At 38.0% G+C, this 16,163-nt stretch overlaps 1 protein-coding gene across 4 annotated transcripts in view; it reads right to left on the bottom strand.

Moving 5' to 3' along the window:
• Nucleotides 1-1,205: 1,205 nt before the first annotated feature.
• LOC132300701 (fanconi-associated nuclease 1 homolog) overlaps nucleotides 1,206-16,163 on the bottom strand; it is a 55,498-nt gene continuing 40,540 nt past the window's right edge. For 3 of the 4 annotated variants that reach the window (XM_059797900.1, XM_059797901.1, XM_059797902.1), the window contains 3 exons: nucleotides 8,159-8,432; nucleotides 7,774-8,007; nucleotides 1,206-2,263 (listed from right to left, as the gene is read on the bottom strand). In XM_059797900.1, the coding sequence (XP_059653883.1) occupies nucleotides 1,817-2,263; nucleotides 7,774-8,007; nucleotides 8,159-8,432 (955 nt within the window). In that variant the 3' untranslated portion in view covers nucleotides 1,206-1,816. The remainder of the gene's footprint in view (nucleotides 2,264-7,773; nucleotides 8,008-8,158; nucleotides 8,433-16,163) is intronic. The other variant, XR_009480535.1, reaches the window with a different exon arrangement.

Here is a 16,163-nt window from a genome sequence, read left to right as displayed (position 1 = left end):
CTACTTTAAACCAAATAAGTTTACGCATTAACCAGCGATCAATTAAAATATAGCATTAATTTACTATTTTTGGGTTTCTTCTACTTATGTCCCTTTATTCTTAATAATTAATTTTGTTCTTCTACCATTCATTTCTTATGGAAATTAGAGGATTTCCTTGCAAATAAAATATGAAAATTAGAAATCGTACCTCTTGTGCCTCTCTGCTCCGATGTTCCACTTTAAATTTGGACAAAAATGACCTACTATACGAAGAAATAGAATCTTGCTTCTATTTGGAAATAGCGTCATGCTTCTATTTGGATAAGGAGAAATAGAGTTCCTGCTTCTATTTGGAAACAAATCAAAATCTGAATATTTTGGGAGAGAAGAAAGGTTGAATGGATATTTTGGGAGAGAAGAAAGATGGGCGGGATTTGCAATTTCAAATGGATTGCTGAAAATTCATAAGAGAGGGAAGGAGAATACGTATTTCTCAACCGTGTATATATGGAAATTGTATATAAAACTAATACAAATTTTTACATTCCTTAATTAATACTGTTCATTTACTAAAATGGAAGAAACTGGACATGGTTTAACCGGAGAGGATCCTGATCTATAATTATATATGCATAAGATGCACTAAGTGTTAATATGAAACAAGTGTCATACTCCTTTTATGTAACTTGGATCACACTTCACTACCACTATTCTTCTATTCGGAAATCCAAGTACTACATATGGAAATGCAATGTCCAAATAAGTAAGAAGTATAGTAATATAATTACATTAACGTAACCAGTACTTCATATTGAATCTTCCTTTTCTTTTTTCTTTTTTGGCAAGATTGAATCATATGTAGGACACTAATAATTTTTAAGTGGTTTAATGTCATATGAGGCCAACATAGTCATTTTATCTAACACGGCTAAATTGCATATTCAATGCTTCACCTGAATATTAAAATATTTTTGAATCATTTGATTTCCAACTTCATGTCTTAACCACTCAAAATTAGACTTATATACATATTTATAAATTTATAATACAGATGGCACTTTGCAAACAAAAAATAAATCTAAAGTAGACCCAACCAAGGAAGATTCAACTCAACATGAACTATTGCAAGGGGCGAAACCAATGAGATCACTAAAAATAGAGGGAAAAAGAAGGTACTAACGTATATCAACGCAACCATAAACATAGAAATGAGAGCGCCAAAATAAAACCAATAAAATATCAATGCTATCCATTACTTTTCCATTGTTTATCTTAAAACATGATAATGTTTCCATACAAAATGAAAAATAAAAAGTGTAGTACAGACCCAGCCATCTAGGTCCTCCCAACAATCATCCCTGGTGTTGTAGTAAGACGTTTCTTGCACTGTATGTTGTATGCAGAGCCAGAATATATGAACAGTAGTGGACTTGGGCCATTTCTGTACAATAAATTTTTTTCCCCAAAGAAAAAATTTTTACGACACTGTTTTCAATAAACAAGTTCAAGAATAAATATGTTGCCACCTTTCACCTAAACAAATTATAGAAAGATTTTCCAGCCTGAAAAAAAGAAAAAAAAAATGGTTTTAGATCTGATGGAGAGACTAATTTTCTGTTGAAAATCACATCAACAGCAACAAAGTGCCTCGAGAAGAATCTAGTACAAAAATTGCAGTGGTCCATCTTCGAGTAAGCTAGCTTACACGTCTCTCTGAAGAACAATGATGAAATGGTACTCCTCTCAATCTCCAAAAGCTTCTATGAACTCTATTTACCATTAGAAATTGTTCTTTGGCAAAGCATCTTCAGACAGAAAGCAGTACAACATGAATTCACGTAGATATTGGAGCAGGAGTCACTTTGCAAACCTCAGTATTGAAGCCGCAATCCATCAGAAACAGTAGCCATGCTCGCTGCTGTTCAGAGAGCCTATCCCTGGGACCTTTAACTTCAACAAGCTTCGCTTCACCACTGTAATCTCCATGGAAGCGCCATAGCAATAAATCAGGCATTCCACTGGACCAACTCCGGTAATCTTGAGACAAGTGTCGGCAGATAGAGGCCAGACAAGGTCCCCTGATGCACGAAACAGCTGCCCGAAGCACAGACAAGGAATGTCGGTCCCAATTAACTCCCCGACAAGTTGTTCCTACATGTGACTCCCAGGAAGTGATAAGAATCTCCTCAGCCATGCCATCACAAAGTTTTTGTAGGTGAGATTCTATGAGGTTCTTTCTCACTTCATAAAAGCTATCAGTCTCAAAATCTAACGGGGCACTCTGCAAGCAACAAACTCAAGTTTATAAAGGAAAGAGGGGGGGGGGGGGGGGGGTGAGGGGGGGGGGTGGGGGGAAAACATTAAAATTTATAAATATCTTGATCTGGAACATGACAACGCAAAACATTTTAATGAATTCTTCAATAATAACAATAAAAATATATATATATAAATACAGCAGTTCTAGCTCTTAGAAATTTAGGGCTCACTACTACATCACAATGCCCCCTTTTACATAAACAGCAAAAACTTTTTTTTTCCCTTTTCTTTCCCCCATTTTTTTTTTTTTTCTTCATTTTATCTTTTTCCTACTAATGATACAAAGTGCATCCCTAGAATCTTTGATATTTAATAGCAATCATTCCTATTAAACAGTATAAGTCCCAACCATTCCGGTTAGTAACATAAAGGCTAATTGACCAAATCAAAGCCATACACCAGACAATTTAGCTCCTGCAACTGTTTGCAGGGAGCGCATATTGGCCTATTATTTAACAAAAAAACATTTGTTTTACACAAAAACCAAATTTGATGTAGCCAATCCCAATGTACTGCTACTAGAAATCAAGCCAAATCTGCAGAAGAGCATGGAATTGCACTGAAACCAACAGCATCTAACATATAGCCTTCAAGTCCAATTAGCAATCGCAATTAGACTTAAAGTGGCATAATAAACTTGATTTTAAACCCTTCAAATAACTTGGCTGTTTCCTGATAAATAGAATTCAAACTCTATTACTATGCTGTAAGAAAACTTGTGAGTTTGTGGAAGCTCTTAACCTTGTAGTAGCTATTTATTTACTTTAATGTCAATGTTGTGCATTCTAACATGTGAGCGCACTCCCTTGTTGATAAAATAATACCGATATAAATAATATTGGGAAAACAATGTATAGGTAGAGTTAGGAGTCCTAAATATCCTTATTGCAAAATACCAAAATATCCTTCTTGAGATAATATAATTACAAATTAATGCCTCTTTAGTTCCTGTTTATTTCCTTCTCCAATATACATATATATATATATATATATATATATATATATATATATATATATATATATATCAAAGTTGTCCCAAATTATCTATCTGTTCAAAGTGATTGAGTGCATAATCTATACTAAGACCAAATTCGCAAATAAAAATTAAAAAGTAAAAAAATAAACAAACTCCCCAAAAGAAGTGAGGTAATTATGAAATCAGTCCCTTGCAGGTCTTCTCAATGTTGGAGAAAAGTATTCTAACTAGCTACTAGGAAAGAAAAGAGATATTCTTGCAGGTCTTCTCAAGAGTTTCTAGCTTGCTTTTTCAAACCCAAATCAAAGAGTTAGAAGAGGAACAGATTATTACAACCCTGTGGGGTGTATCCAAGTAGGAAGGAATGAATCTATGGAAATGAACACAGAAAAGACGAACCACTAGAAGAGGGTATTGTAGATTATAACAAATGGTAGGCTATCATATTTTATAAAATAAATTTAGGTTTGTAAGAGACTCTGTAATAGATTATCTCTTGTTGCAATGGATTCGATTTTTTTTTTTTTTTATGGATTTTCTTCTCTAACGTACAACGCTTCTTTCAAGTACAGAAACCACATATAAGGATCCGATAATTTCCTTTTATATATATATATATATATATATAATGGAATTATATGATATTAAGAATGATATTTTGGTATTTTGAAATGGATAATATTAAAAAGGATATTTTGATATTTTGGAATGAGAGTTTGGAGGGTATTTTGGACCTTAACAAAAATTCTTGATGCATTTGTAATTATTTTGTTTAATTCAATCAAATTAAAAAATGAACTTTTAAAATAGATTATTTTGTTATTTAAGACTCCTAATTCTACTTATATGTAGTTTTCCCAATAATATTTTACTTTTGTGGTTAAACAATCTGGTAATACATTGGACTACTTTATCAGTCACCAAAATATATATATATATGCTAACATATGCATAGTCAAATCTCTGCTATTATGGTAAGTCATTCCATAAATCGTGGTATCATATATGCTAACATATACATATATTTATTTATTTATTTATATTGGAAAGGATATATATAGTGTTAAAGTACGCCTGTCATGGCCGTAAAAGAAGTATCAGGCTCTACTTTATTAAACTGAGCAAGAGACAAACACCAACTGAGCAAAATTTCAGTGTGCCAACTGCCACGATGGAATTCATCCAGAAAGTTGAGCAATATCATAAGCTTGAGCACTTAAGACTCTTGAACCAAATTCCATGAACCACCACATCCACACTTGGTTCTCACTTTAAATCACGGCCCATGCTAGTTTGCAATGTGCAGCAACATCAGTGTCATTAAGCTTCCTCATAACAAACCCGTCCTCACTCTTCTCTGCTTGCAAACAAAATACCACGCCCATGCTAGTTTGCAATGTGCAACAACATCAGTGTCATTGAGCTTCCTCATAACAAATCCATCCTCACTCTTCTGCTTGCAAACAAAATACCACTTGAATGCATGCATACAATGTCAACATAAACCTAGAAGAAAAATCTTTTATATGTCCATAAATGACTAACATGTAGAAAAATTAATTCCTTTGTCACTAAGCTGTAGCCTCGGGTATGTGGTTTGGGAAATCCTCCACTTCAAACCCTAACCCTGACTAATCGCAGTCTTTCCTTTAATAGCTATGGATAAATAAATGCAACTCTTAGATACTAACAATGAGTCCTTGACTTCATGAGAATTTCAAGAGCGCCTCTCTGTATGCTTTAATGGAAGTAATATCAGCACGTGTACCTAGCAATAAGTCGTATGCAAAAATGAGGTGGGATGTATGACGGATCCATGTCTACCTTGGCCATATTGTTGTGAATTGTTATTATTATTATTTCTTTTCCCTCTTGAATATATTTTACCAAAAAGTAACTCGGCTACCAACAAAAATAACAAGGCAATGAGAGGCATTCTTGCCCAAACCTCTTCCAATATAAAAATAGCCTACCGGCAATCCATTAACCAGCTTACATCGATGATCTTTGCAATTACAGCCACTATCATCAATCCTTTCATTTCACCAAAAACAATTTGCTTCCTTCTAAGTGGTCCATTGCTCCGTTGTTCTCGATCTCCAAAGCAATGAATTGATTGACAATCAGTTGAAGCTTTTATTAAGAGTAGCAGCTCTCAATTAAATCACAAGATTTTGTAAATGTAATTTCTGCATAAGTCCAAATGACATCAATTAAAGAGAGCCTCTTTGTCAAAAGCAAAACTAGGGTTTTTTTAGTGCACAAGGATCTATCCTTTTTTATTATTATCATAGCAGTCTGCTACCAAGTTGACATAGGATGGATGATGAGCTCTGATGCCAAGTTGATGCAGGACGAGTGGGTTTATTGTGATATAGATTTAGAATCAGAAAGAAAGAAGGGGATGAGAATGAGAAGATGGAGGTGAGAAGACAGGTGAAGATGGTGAGAAACGGAGTGAAATAGGTAGGCTGGACAGACGGAGGGGTTTGAGAACAGCAAGAACAATGAGGAAGAAGGAGACAAGGGAGAGTTCTCAAACTCACGATCAAAATTCAATAATCCAAAGTTAAATCGTCTGATTATATATGAGCCTTTATATAGGAAAATTATTAAGCAAACCCTATAACATAAAAATACCAAAATAAACCTAAAATTCAAAATTACCAAAAATAACGATAAGCATAAATAAAAAAACCCTAATTTACTAAAATTCCTAACTCTATCTTTCTTTTCCCCTTCTCCAATAGTAAGTGCTGGCCATATACGGTTCCAAGATAACCTTTGCCAATTTCAGGTAGATAAGAATTACAAACCTGTGCTTGGTTTAACACACGAATCCTTACAAGCCCAGTACCTGCTGACGTCGAACTTCCTTCCACAATCTTCGCATTTGCAGCCATTGACTGTTGAAGCAATTATTTCACCTAAAAAGATTTGCCTTCCCTAAAGTGATCCTGTGCTCCATTGTTCTCGATCTCCAAAATGGTGGCTGATTCAGTGACACGCATGGCTATCAATTTAATCACAAGATGCCATGTAGGTAATTTCTAAATAGTTTCCAATGATGTAAACAAAGAAAACCACTCAAATAGAAAACAAAAAACTAGGGCTTTTGGGTGCCCAAGAATCTCACATCTTTTTCCCTGCTCTTCACTCTTCTCTACCTTCAAATTGTGTGAAATCTGACTTATAAAAACCACAGGTCGTGTGAAGAATTAGAATTTTAGTTGGAGCAGAATTCCAGGTTGAACTGGGAATCGCACAGTGAACACCGGCACATAAGTTTGATGTACCGGTGCATGGGGCATACTGCCTTGAATGTACTGGCGCATGTAGGAAGATGTACTGGTGCATTCAGCTTTCTAACGTACATGTATTCAGGGAGATGTACTGTGTATATAACTCACTAGACTGAATGTACCAATCATTGAAAATCATATATTGGAGCATTTGGTCCACTGTCAAGTCGTTTCCCCAACTCACTATTTTAAACCTTTTATGCACCAAATTCCTTTCAAATATCATTCAATTAACTATTGAAGTCTGCAACCTAGTTCATAAGGTGGTCCAAACCATCTACACCTTTACCTACCTATTTACTAAGGTCTCTAACATCTCAATTACATTTAACCTAACTGTGATTGAATATCATGCAGCATTAAATGTTATATTCTGTTGTAGCTTCCATCTCCATTCATCAACCAATACTCATGCTTGAATCTTCCTTGCCAAGGGACTTGTATGTACTCATTACATCTGGACTCTAGGTACATTTTGTTCAGCCTACCCGAGAAAACTCAACTTTGCAACAGAATTTACCAACTCAACAATATTCCTAACATGAAGCCTTCTAAATTTAGTAACCATAATTAGAATACAACATTGCTTTGCCAGGAGCTGACTTCAGGTAAGTCAAGAAAAAAATAGACAATATTTCTTCAAGCTGAGAACAATGCAAATGTAGGAACATTTTAAGAATCTAATAATAAATTTAGGTAGTGAAATTTCCAACACATTCTTTCTCCATTTCTTCTCAATATCAGATGATCCCTCAAGCACTAAAAAGTTTCCTTCTTCAAATTGGGTTGATGAAGAATATTTGAAAGGAGAAACCAAGTATTCACCCTACACTTCCGATAACATGCTTCACTTCTCAAAGCTTTAAGAATAAAAAATTAGGTGGTCTCATATGTGGGGAGAAAGAGGGAGGGAGGGCTAGAATTTACATTTTTATCGAATTTAGAAAGAAACAATGTTTGCATTGATTCATAGAATCAACAGTGGGGGAAAAAATTCATATCTATACATCTTATTACAAATGTGATGGATGAGCTATGAACCATCTGGTTGTAAAGATTGGAAGCATAAACTCAGTAATGAAAACTAATGTGCATGGCTGAGCTATGAACAATCTGATCATAAAGATGAGAAGCATTAACTGGGTAACTAAAACAAAGGAAAGATGGAAGCTAATATAGCTCACTAGAGAATACCTGAAATCTGGTGCGGAAAACATTTGGTACATCTGTAAAAATAATATCCCACATAAGAAGCCCAAAAATAGTCAACCAAATGCCACTCTCTGTATGAACCCCCTGCCAGCCACCTCCTTCTTCGGCATAATATTGCAGAGCAAGCTGCTCTACTCCACACTGTTCTCCATCTTCACCATAAAACCTGCTCTTCATCCCTGTTTCGCAGTTCAACGGCCTCCCTTGAATATGAACCTACTTATTAGCCAAGAAAAATAGTTGTCACTATTAGAATACCATTCGTCACTAGGTAATAACATAATAAACTTATAGACACGATTTGACTTAAAATTTAACTGGCACGATAAAGCTTAAGCATTCTTGAGCAAATCATATTAACTGTTACCTCAGTGATCTTCCTCTTGACAGACTCTGAATAACTAGGAGTCCTCCAGCGCCTTGGTGGTTTACCCAAGCGTAGAACCCGCCTCTGCAGTGCCATTCTTGATCCAGCACGAATCCATCTATCCAGTAACCCACCTTCAGCCACTGAAAGACTCTCATTGAGACGGCCCACATGCTCCAAATCAATTGACAGTCTCAAAGTCCAATATCCTCTTCTTCCATCAGCAGTAAAATAAATTAGCAGCCGCTTTAGTAAATTAATTGCAGTGTTGTACCTAGGCAAGACAAGCAAGCTCATTCAGACAACTAAATAGCACAGCTGGTCACAAGAAAAGTAGATTCCCAGCATCACCATGCCAGCAAGTTGTCATAGTAATTTATCATCTGCAGTAGATGTTAGTTTCTGAGTTTGTTTCATCTTCAGGAAACCCATTGCCCATTGTTTCATTGAAAAGAAGTGCAGTCTGGAAGTACAATATCGTAGATTGTATAGACACAAGGCAAAAGAATTAAATATGACAATTTATTTTATTTTCCAGCATTTTGCAACTAGGAAACAATTCACTGAATCCCAGAAAACCTTGATCACAAATTTTTCATATTACCATGGACAAAGTGGCTTAAAAGCTTCCACATATAGGGGTGGTAAAATTCGGCACGAACCGCCAACACAACATTAAGTTAACGGGTTTGGGTTGACCTTAATCGTGTTTATGTCTTAATTCTATCAACCCATTTAATTAATCATGTCGTGTTTTAGAGCTCAGCCCGGTTGACCCGATTAGACCCATTTAATTAATGTGTCAGTTCAACCCAGTTAACCAGTGTTTTAACTCAATTACTGTAGACGTTTTTGTTATTTCAATATATATTTTTTTTATCGGTAAATTATTTCAATATAAATCCAATATGGATATTGTATTTTGCATAAATTTAGTCATCCACTATGTTATCTTTTTCAATTTTTTTGCATTTTATACTTAAATTAATAAACGGCTTCCATGACCCATTTCAATATAAATAGATTATTAAACAAGTCGTGCCATGTTGTGAGTTAAATGACTCATTTATAAACTGTACACAGGTCGGGTCGGCTTGCGTTGCCTGTTTGATAAACAAGTCTCTGTTCATGTCAAGCGTTTTCGACACGATTATTAAACAGGTCGTGCTAGGGTTGACTTATATAACATAATATTATTAGGCCTCGGCAACACCAATTGCACCCCTAAGGCCCTAACCACATAGAAAAGGTACATTGCATGTTATTATTTCTACTATGATATCTTCGCCCTGTACTGAAATTTTTTTTTACCTACAATATATTAGTCATACAAGATATTAAATTTAGGATTAGATTTATAAAATAAAATAAAAACTATGCACTCTACAAAATATGCCAAGGAGAATATGAGATAAAAATAGAAAAAGAGAAGAAGGGGGTGAAAAGAAAGATGAGAAGTGGTGAAAAAAGCAAGAATAAGAGGTGAGAAAGAAGAGCCGAGGAGAGATCTCTTAATAGTCAAAATAATTGCAAAATCAAGTTTGTAAACATAATGGAACCCTATTATGTAAGACTTTAAACTCATCCTCTTCAAACGGCTCGTCTTCAATAACTTGACCCTCTTACTACAGAAAGGCTAAAACTTTCAAATAGATTTTCCAATAATGATACAATCACCTGAAACTTCATTCATCTGCTCACTGTTATAGGGAATATTCGATGCTGTTATTTTCATAATCTCATCGATGCATGAGAAAGCTGCAAGTTTGACATTACAAGTACTACAATTGATGCCTTCATTATTGGAGAAAGTGGGACTTGCATTAATCTGTATGAACTTTATGTACCTTGTATAGATGGTGATCAACTTGAACAGGAGTTTGTTGACTGAAGGTGGAGGTTGGATGTAATGTCTGTGTTATATATATATATATACATATGTAATTATGGTGTGTATATATATATTTGTGTGTGTGGTGTAGAACTAAAAAACAAAAAGAAAAAGGAAAATAAAAAGGAAAATGGGTGGGACCCACAAGCTATTTAGATTAGTGGCATTGGGTTGATTTCATTTCTCTCTGCATTCTCTCACGCTCGGTTCCCTCTCTCTCGCTCACTGGTTTTTTTTTTCTTTTTCTTTTCCACATCAAATTCAAGGCTTGATTTCTCCCTCATTTCTTAGTGTTTTTAAGTGCCGTTTGTGGCAAAACGGAGAGCATGGCGAGCTCTACACGTGTGTACCAACAATTTCAGAGCAACCTAGGGAGTCCGAAAATTGAGACCCATTTTGAGGGTTTGAGGTGAAAATTGGGGGTTTTGCTTAAAAGTGAGGTAGGAGTCTCTAATCCATATATTCTTGTGCCTTAGTGAGTATAATTATTGTTATTTGTTGCTTATTATGCTAGATTGAGTTGATTTTGTTTTAAGGTGACTAAACCTTGAAATTTGAGTATGTGGATATGTGTTAAATTTATGTTATGTGTGAAAAGCATGTTCTATGTGTTATTTTCCCTAGCCGATAATGTTGTTAACTTGCTAAAATTGTTGCATGAAAGCATGTTATGTATTCTTAGAAATTCTTGGAAGGTGTAATGTGAGATTAAACAATATTTCTTCAAGCATGTTATGTATTAACAGTTTGAAAGTGATGGTTTTGAATGTTGAAAATGGGGAGTGACATCGGCATGCATTGCAGCCCATAGCGTCATATTGTTTATGTTGAGATTGGTTATTATGTTATGCTTTCCCAACATGGCATGACCCCGCCCCCTATTGTTCTATTCTTTGTTTGGATTCACGGGGACACAAGAGGTGTGTCTTAGGCACCGCCTACTGAGCAAATTGCTCACCCTATTATTTAACATTTTTTTTTCAGGGAACGGGAAAGAAATGGCGGATGACATTCTACCACAGAATTAGTATGGAGTAGGAGCTTATTTTGTTATTTTTATACTTGGGTCTCACTATTTTTGTAAGACCAAGCATAATGTATTTTGTACGATGACTTATGGACTTTTAATATTATAAGTATACCTGTGGGCTGTAACTTTTGTATAAGCTGTCTAAATGTTGTAAAACATGGGCATTTGATATTAATCTTGTATTTTGGGACTGTAATTATGATATCTGGATGATATAGTATGTGGTTGTACCACCATGAAATGTATTATATGTTTATTGTGTTGAGACAGGTTAAAAATGCATTTAAACAGGTTGTTATAGGACGATTTTTAGTAGAAGTCATGCCGAATTTTTTTTTTTAATTTTGGCATCATTTAGGGTCGTTACAAATTTGGTATCAGAGCAGAGGTTCGAAAACCATTAGGACGACGGGAGGTCTACATAGGGGTTGCATGGGAAGTCATTTGCATAGTTTATGTGATTAATTGTTAAAGTGTCTTGCTATGTGCAAAAGCATGCTTAACTGTTTACTTGTTTACATGCTTACGTGCTTATGTGCTTATATTAATGTGTTCATTATATAGTCTTGCATGCTAAGTGTTAGTATAGCATCCTTTTATGCTGAGTTGTTCATGGTTGGACCTTAGTGTTATCGTTATTGAATCGTTTTCTTTGTTTTATAGAACGATGTCACGGCGTGAAGAACCAAGGGAAGTTGGCCCTAGGCCAACAAGGGGTGATGTTGGCGAGAGCTCGAGCTCCAATCCGGCAGAGCCAGTTGATGAGAACACACTTCTTAGAGATTTGATTGCCCTTATAAGTGTTCCTACAAGGAGGGATAATGTGGAAGCACCCGCAGCCGATACCGCAGCCGGTACCACAACCGATAGTGCAAGTAGAGGAGACGCCAGCACAGAAGCGTCTCAAGATTATTAAAGGGTTTTCTCAGTTGATGCCAGTGATGTTTGAAGGCGGTGCAGATCCCATGGTAGCGGATGACTACATGGAGCAAGTTGAAACTCAATTGACTTTTATGGATGTGACGGAGGATTACTTGAAAATCATCCTACCCACTTACAAGTTTACAAAGGATGCCAAGTTTTGGTGGAAATCGATCACAAATCAATATAAGATTGAAGAGATGAGTTGGGATAGGTTCAAGGAGCTGTTCTATGAGAAGTATTTTCCTGCTCCCAAGAGATGGGAGTTAAAGGATCAGTTTATTGACCTTATCCAAGGCAATATGTAAGTGACAGAGTACGAGAACAAGATCACTTCTCTTTCCCGCTTTGCTCCAGAGATGGTGAGTAATGAAGTTGATAAGGTTCGGAAGTTTATCTCCAGACTTAACTACAAGATGAGGCGGTTGTTAACAGCACAGGACATCAAGGTTTATTCTGAGGCAGTGGAAAGAGCATTGATGCTAAAGGCGAAGGCCAAAGATAAAGATGCAAAAAGGGAACAGTGGAAACAAAAGAGGAATGCAGGGTCATTTCCAGAGGGACCTTCAGGGAAGAGGAACAGGAGTGGTTCATCTCAGTTTCAGGAGCAGCCGTCTGCACGATCTGCTCCTACCACTCCTATGCTAGCTGGGTCAGATAAGAGTGCAGTTGTTTGTTATCAGTGTCAGCAGACTGGACATTACAAGTCCAGATGTCCTATGAACTTGACCACAGTTTCTACACCATCGAGAGCTTGTTATGGGTGTGGCTAGCAGGGCATCTGATTCGGGATTGTCCTACTCGGGGAGCAGGCACCGGTAGTGGCAGAGAGTCACAGCAGAGGCCGTCACAATCGGTTACGATCCAGTCACGTTTCAGACCACCGCCACCACCACAGCCTGCCATGTCTTCTCAGGGTTCACGACCAGCTAGGAGGGATACTTCTACTGTGTCGGCACAACAGTCTGGTGTTCAGATTGGTAGTTCTCAGGCACTGCAAGGACGTGTCTTTGCACTTGCACTGACTGATGCATCTCCTGGATCTTCAGTTCTTCAAGGTATATTTCAAGTGTTTGGTTCTTGGGCCCGTGTTTTGTTTGACTTTGGTACATCTCATTCTTTCATTTCATCATCATTTACACTTGCATCGGGGTTAGAGGTCAGTTTCATGGATCGGGCGTTGTGTGTTGATACGCCAGTTGGGGTTTCAGTGTCTTTGAGCCGAGTTGTGCGGGATTGTTCCATTGTGATAGCCGGGTGGACCTTTGTGTTTGACCTTATCCTCCTGGAGATGACTAGCTTTGATGTCATTCTCGGGATGGATTGGTTAGCTTTCTTTCATGCCACGATCGATTGTTACAGAGGAAGGGTTACAGTTTGCACTCCCAAGGGAGACTGTTTCTTTTTCGTGGGAGATCGGAGTGATTCCCACATTTCATCATTTTATGGAGTTCGTGGACGGAGTCGTGGTGATTACTTCTTGGCTAGCCTTATAGCCGAAAAAAATGATGTTGTGGAAGAAGATTATCCTGCAGTTGTTCGTAATTTTCTAGATGTGTTTCCGAAAGATTTGACAGAGTTGCCTCCACACCGAGAAGTGGAGTTCACTATTGAGTTAATGCCAGGTACCGCGCCGATTTCTATGGCACCGTATCGTATGGCACCAGTTGAATTAGAAGAATTAAAGAGGCAGCTTGATGATTTGAGGATAAAAGGTTTCATCCGACCGAGTGTGTCACCGTGGGGCGCACCGGTCTTGTTTGCTAAGAAAAAAGATAGTTCTTTGAGGTTGTGCATTGATTACCAGAAGTTGAATCGTACCACCATCAAGAATAAGTATCCTTTGCCAAGGATAAATGATTTGTTTGATCAGTTGAGAGGAGCCAGTTGTTTTTCGAAGATTGACTTGAGGTCAGGCTATTATCAGTTACGGGTTAGGGATGAGGATATCCCAAAGACAGCGTTCCGTACACGGTATAGACACTATAAGTTCCTTGTTATGCCTTTTGGCTTAACTAATGCGCCAGCGGCATTCATGGACTTAATGAACCGCGTCTTTCACGATTACTTGGACCAGTTTGTGGTAGTTTTCGTGGATGACATTCTCGTGTATTCACGATCTCGGGAGGAGCACGAGGTCCATTTGAGTATTGTTTTACAGATTTTGAGGGAGCATCAATTGTATGCCAAATATGAGAAATGTGAGTTTTGGCTATAAGAGGTGAAATTTTTGGGGCATGTTGTTTCAGAAGGTGGAGTGTCAGTAGATCCATCAAAGGTTGAAGCAGTTTTGAATTGGGAGCAACCCAAGAATGTTTTTGAGGTTCGGAGTTTCCTTGGCCTAGCGGGTTACTATCGGAGATTTGTGAAGGATTTCTCTCGTTTGGCAGTGCCTATGACCCGTTTGACCCGAAAAGGGATTAAGTTTGTGTGGAATGAAGCCTGTGAGTCATCTTTTCAGGAGTTGAAGACAAGATTAACTACAGCTCCAGTGTTGGTGATACCTGAGTGTGGCTTGGGTTATGTGATTTATTGTGACGCGTCACGTGATGGTTTGGGATGTGTGTTGATGCAGGATGGCAGAGTAGTGGCTTATGGGTCTCGACAGTTGAACACTCACGAGCTTAACTACCCTACTCATGATTTGGAGTTAGCGGCAGTTGTATTTGCCTTAAAGTGTTGGAGACATTACTTGTATGGTGAGAGATTTGAGGTGTACTCGAACCATAAAAGTCTCAAGTACCTTTTCTTCCAAAAGGACTTAAACAACAAACAGAGGCGATGGGTTGAATTCTTGGAAGATTACAATTTTGACTTGCAGTATCATCCGGGCAAGGCAAATGTGGTAGCAGATGCCTTAAGCCGGAAATCTCGTGGAACTTTGGCTAGTTTGGCCATCCGAAAATGGAAGATGCTTGAAGATCTGGCAGAAATGGGATTGTAGTGTTTTGATGGCGATACTTGCTGTGAGTCGGCATTCTTGTTTAGTCTTGTGGCTCAGCCTACTCTTGTCAGACGAGTGATTGAGTCACAGAGTTAGGATTCGGATTTAGATGCCGTTTACACCTTGATCTTTGGTGGTGAGACAGTGAAAGATTGGGCCTTGCATGCAGATGGAGGTCTACGGTTCAGGGGTTTGTTGGTGGTTCCCACGGTTTGTCGTGAGGATGTCTTACGGGAGTTTCACACTTCCGGTTTGCAGTTTATCCAAGTGGTACCAAAATGTATAACAATTTGAGACGTCAGTATTGGTGGAACGGGATGAAGAAAGATGTTGCACAGTTTATGGCTAAGTGCCTTACCTGTCAATAGGTGAAAGCTGAGCAACAGAGACTAGCTAGTTGTTGCAACCATTACCTGTAGCGTAGTGGAAATGGGAACATATCGCTATGAATTTTGTGATAGGACTTCCAAGGTCACGGAGGGGCAATGAAGCCGTATGGGTCATCGTTGACAGGTTGACCAAGACGACTCACTTTTTGCCTATTAAGGCAACAGACGATGCAGAGAAGCTTGGTGTACTTTATGTGAAGGAGATTGTAAGGTTGCATGGAGTTCCAGTAACCATTGTCTCAGATAGGGATGCCAAGTTCACTTCGAAGTTCTGGGAAGGACTTCAAGCAATGTTTGGTTCAGCGTTGCATCTTAGTACTGCATTCTATCCACAGACAGACGGCCATTCGGAGCGTACTATCCAGATCTTGGAGGATATGCTTCGGGCATGTGTGCTTGACTTGGGTGGTAGTTGGGAAGATCATCTACTACTTATTGAGTTTGCCTATAACAACAGTTATCAAGCGAGTATCCAGATGGCTCCATTTGAGGCATTGTATGGTAGACCTTGTAGGTCTCCTGTTTGTTGGACTGAGGTGGGTGAGACCGCCGCCTTAGGACCCGACATAGTACTCGAGACTACTGAGAAGATTAAGCTGATCAGACAGAGGTTACTTACAACTCAGAGCCGACAGAAGAGTTATGCGGATAAGCGGAGATGGCCGTTATCCTTTGAGGTGGGAGATCACGTTTTTCTTCGGCTTTCTCCACGAAAGGGGTTGTTGATGTTCGGGAAGAGTGGCAAGTTATCGCCACGATTCATAGGACCGTTTGAGATTTTGGACCGAGTAGGAGAGGTTGCCTATAGACTTGCTTTGCCACCACAGTTG

Source organism: Cornus florida, unplaced genomic scaffold (genome assembly GCF_030987335.1).
Source record: "Cornus florida cultivar Cherokee Brave unplaced genomic scaffold, ASM3098733v1 CherokeeBrave_3.0.0_Hap2_Chr03, whole genome shotgun sequence".
In the NCBI taxonomy this organism is placed as follows: domain Eukaryota; kingdom Viridiplantae; phylum Streptophyta; class Magnoliopsida; order Cornales; family Cornaceae; genus Cornus; species Cornus florida.
Note: the sequence above shows the minus strand (reverse complement) of the source record. Positions and strands in the feature narration are given on the sequence as shown.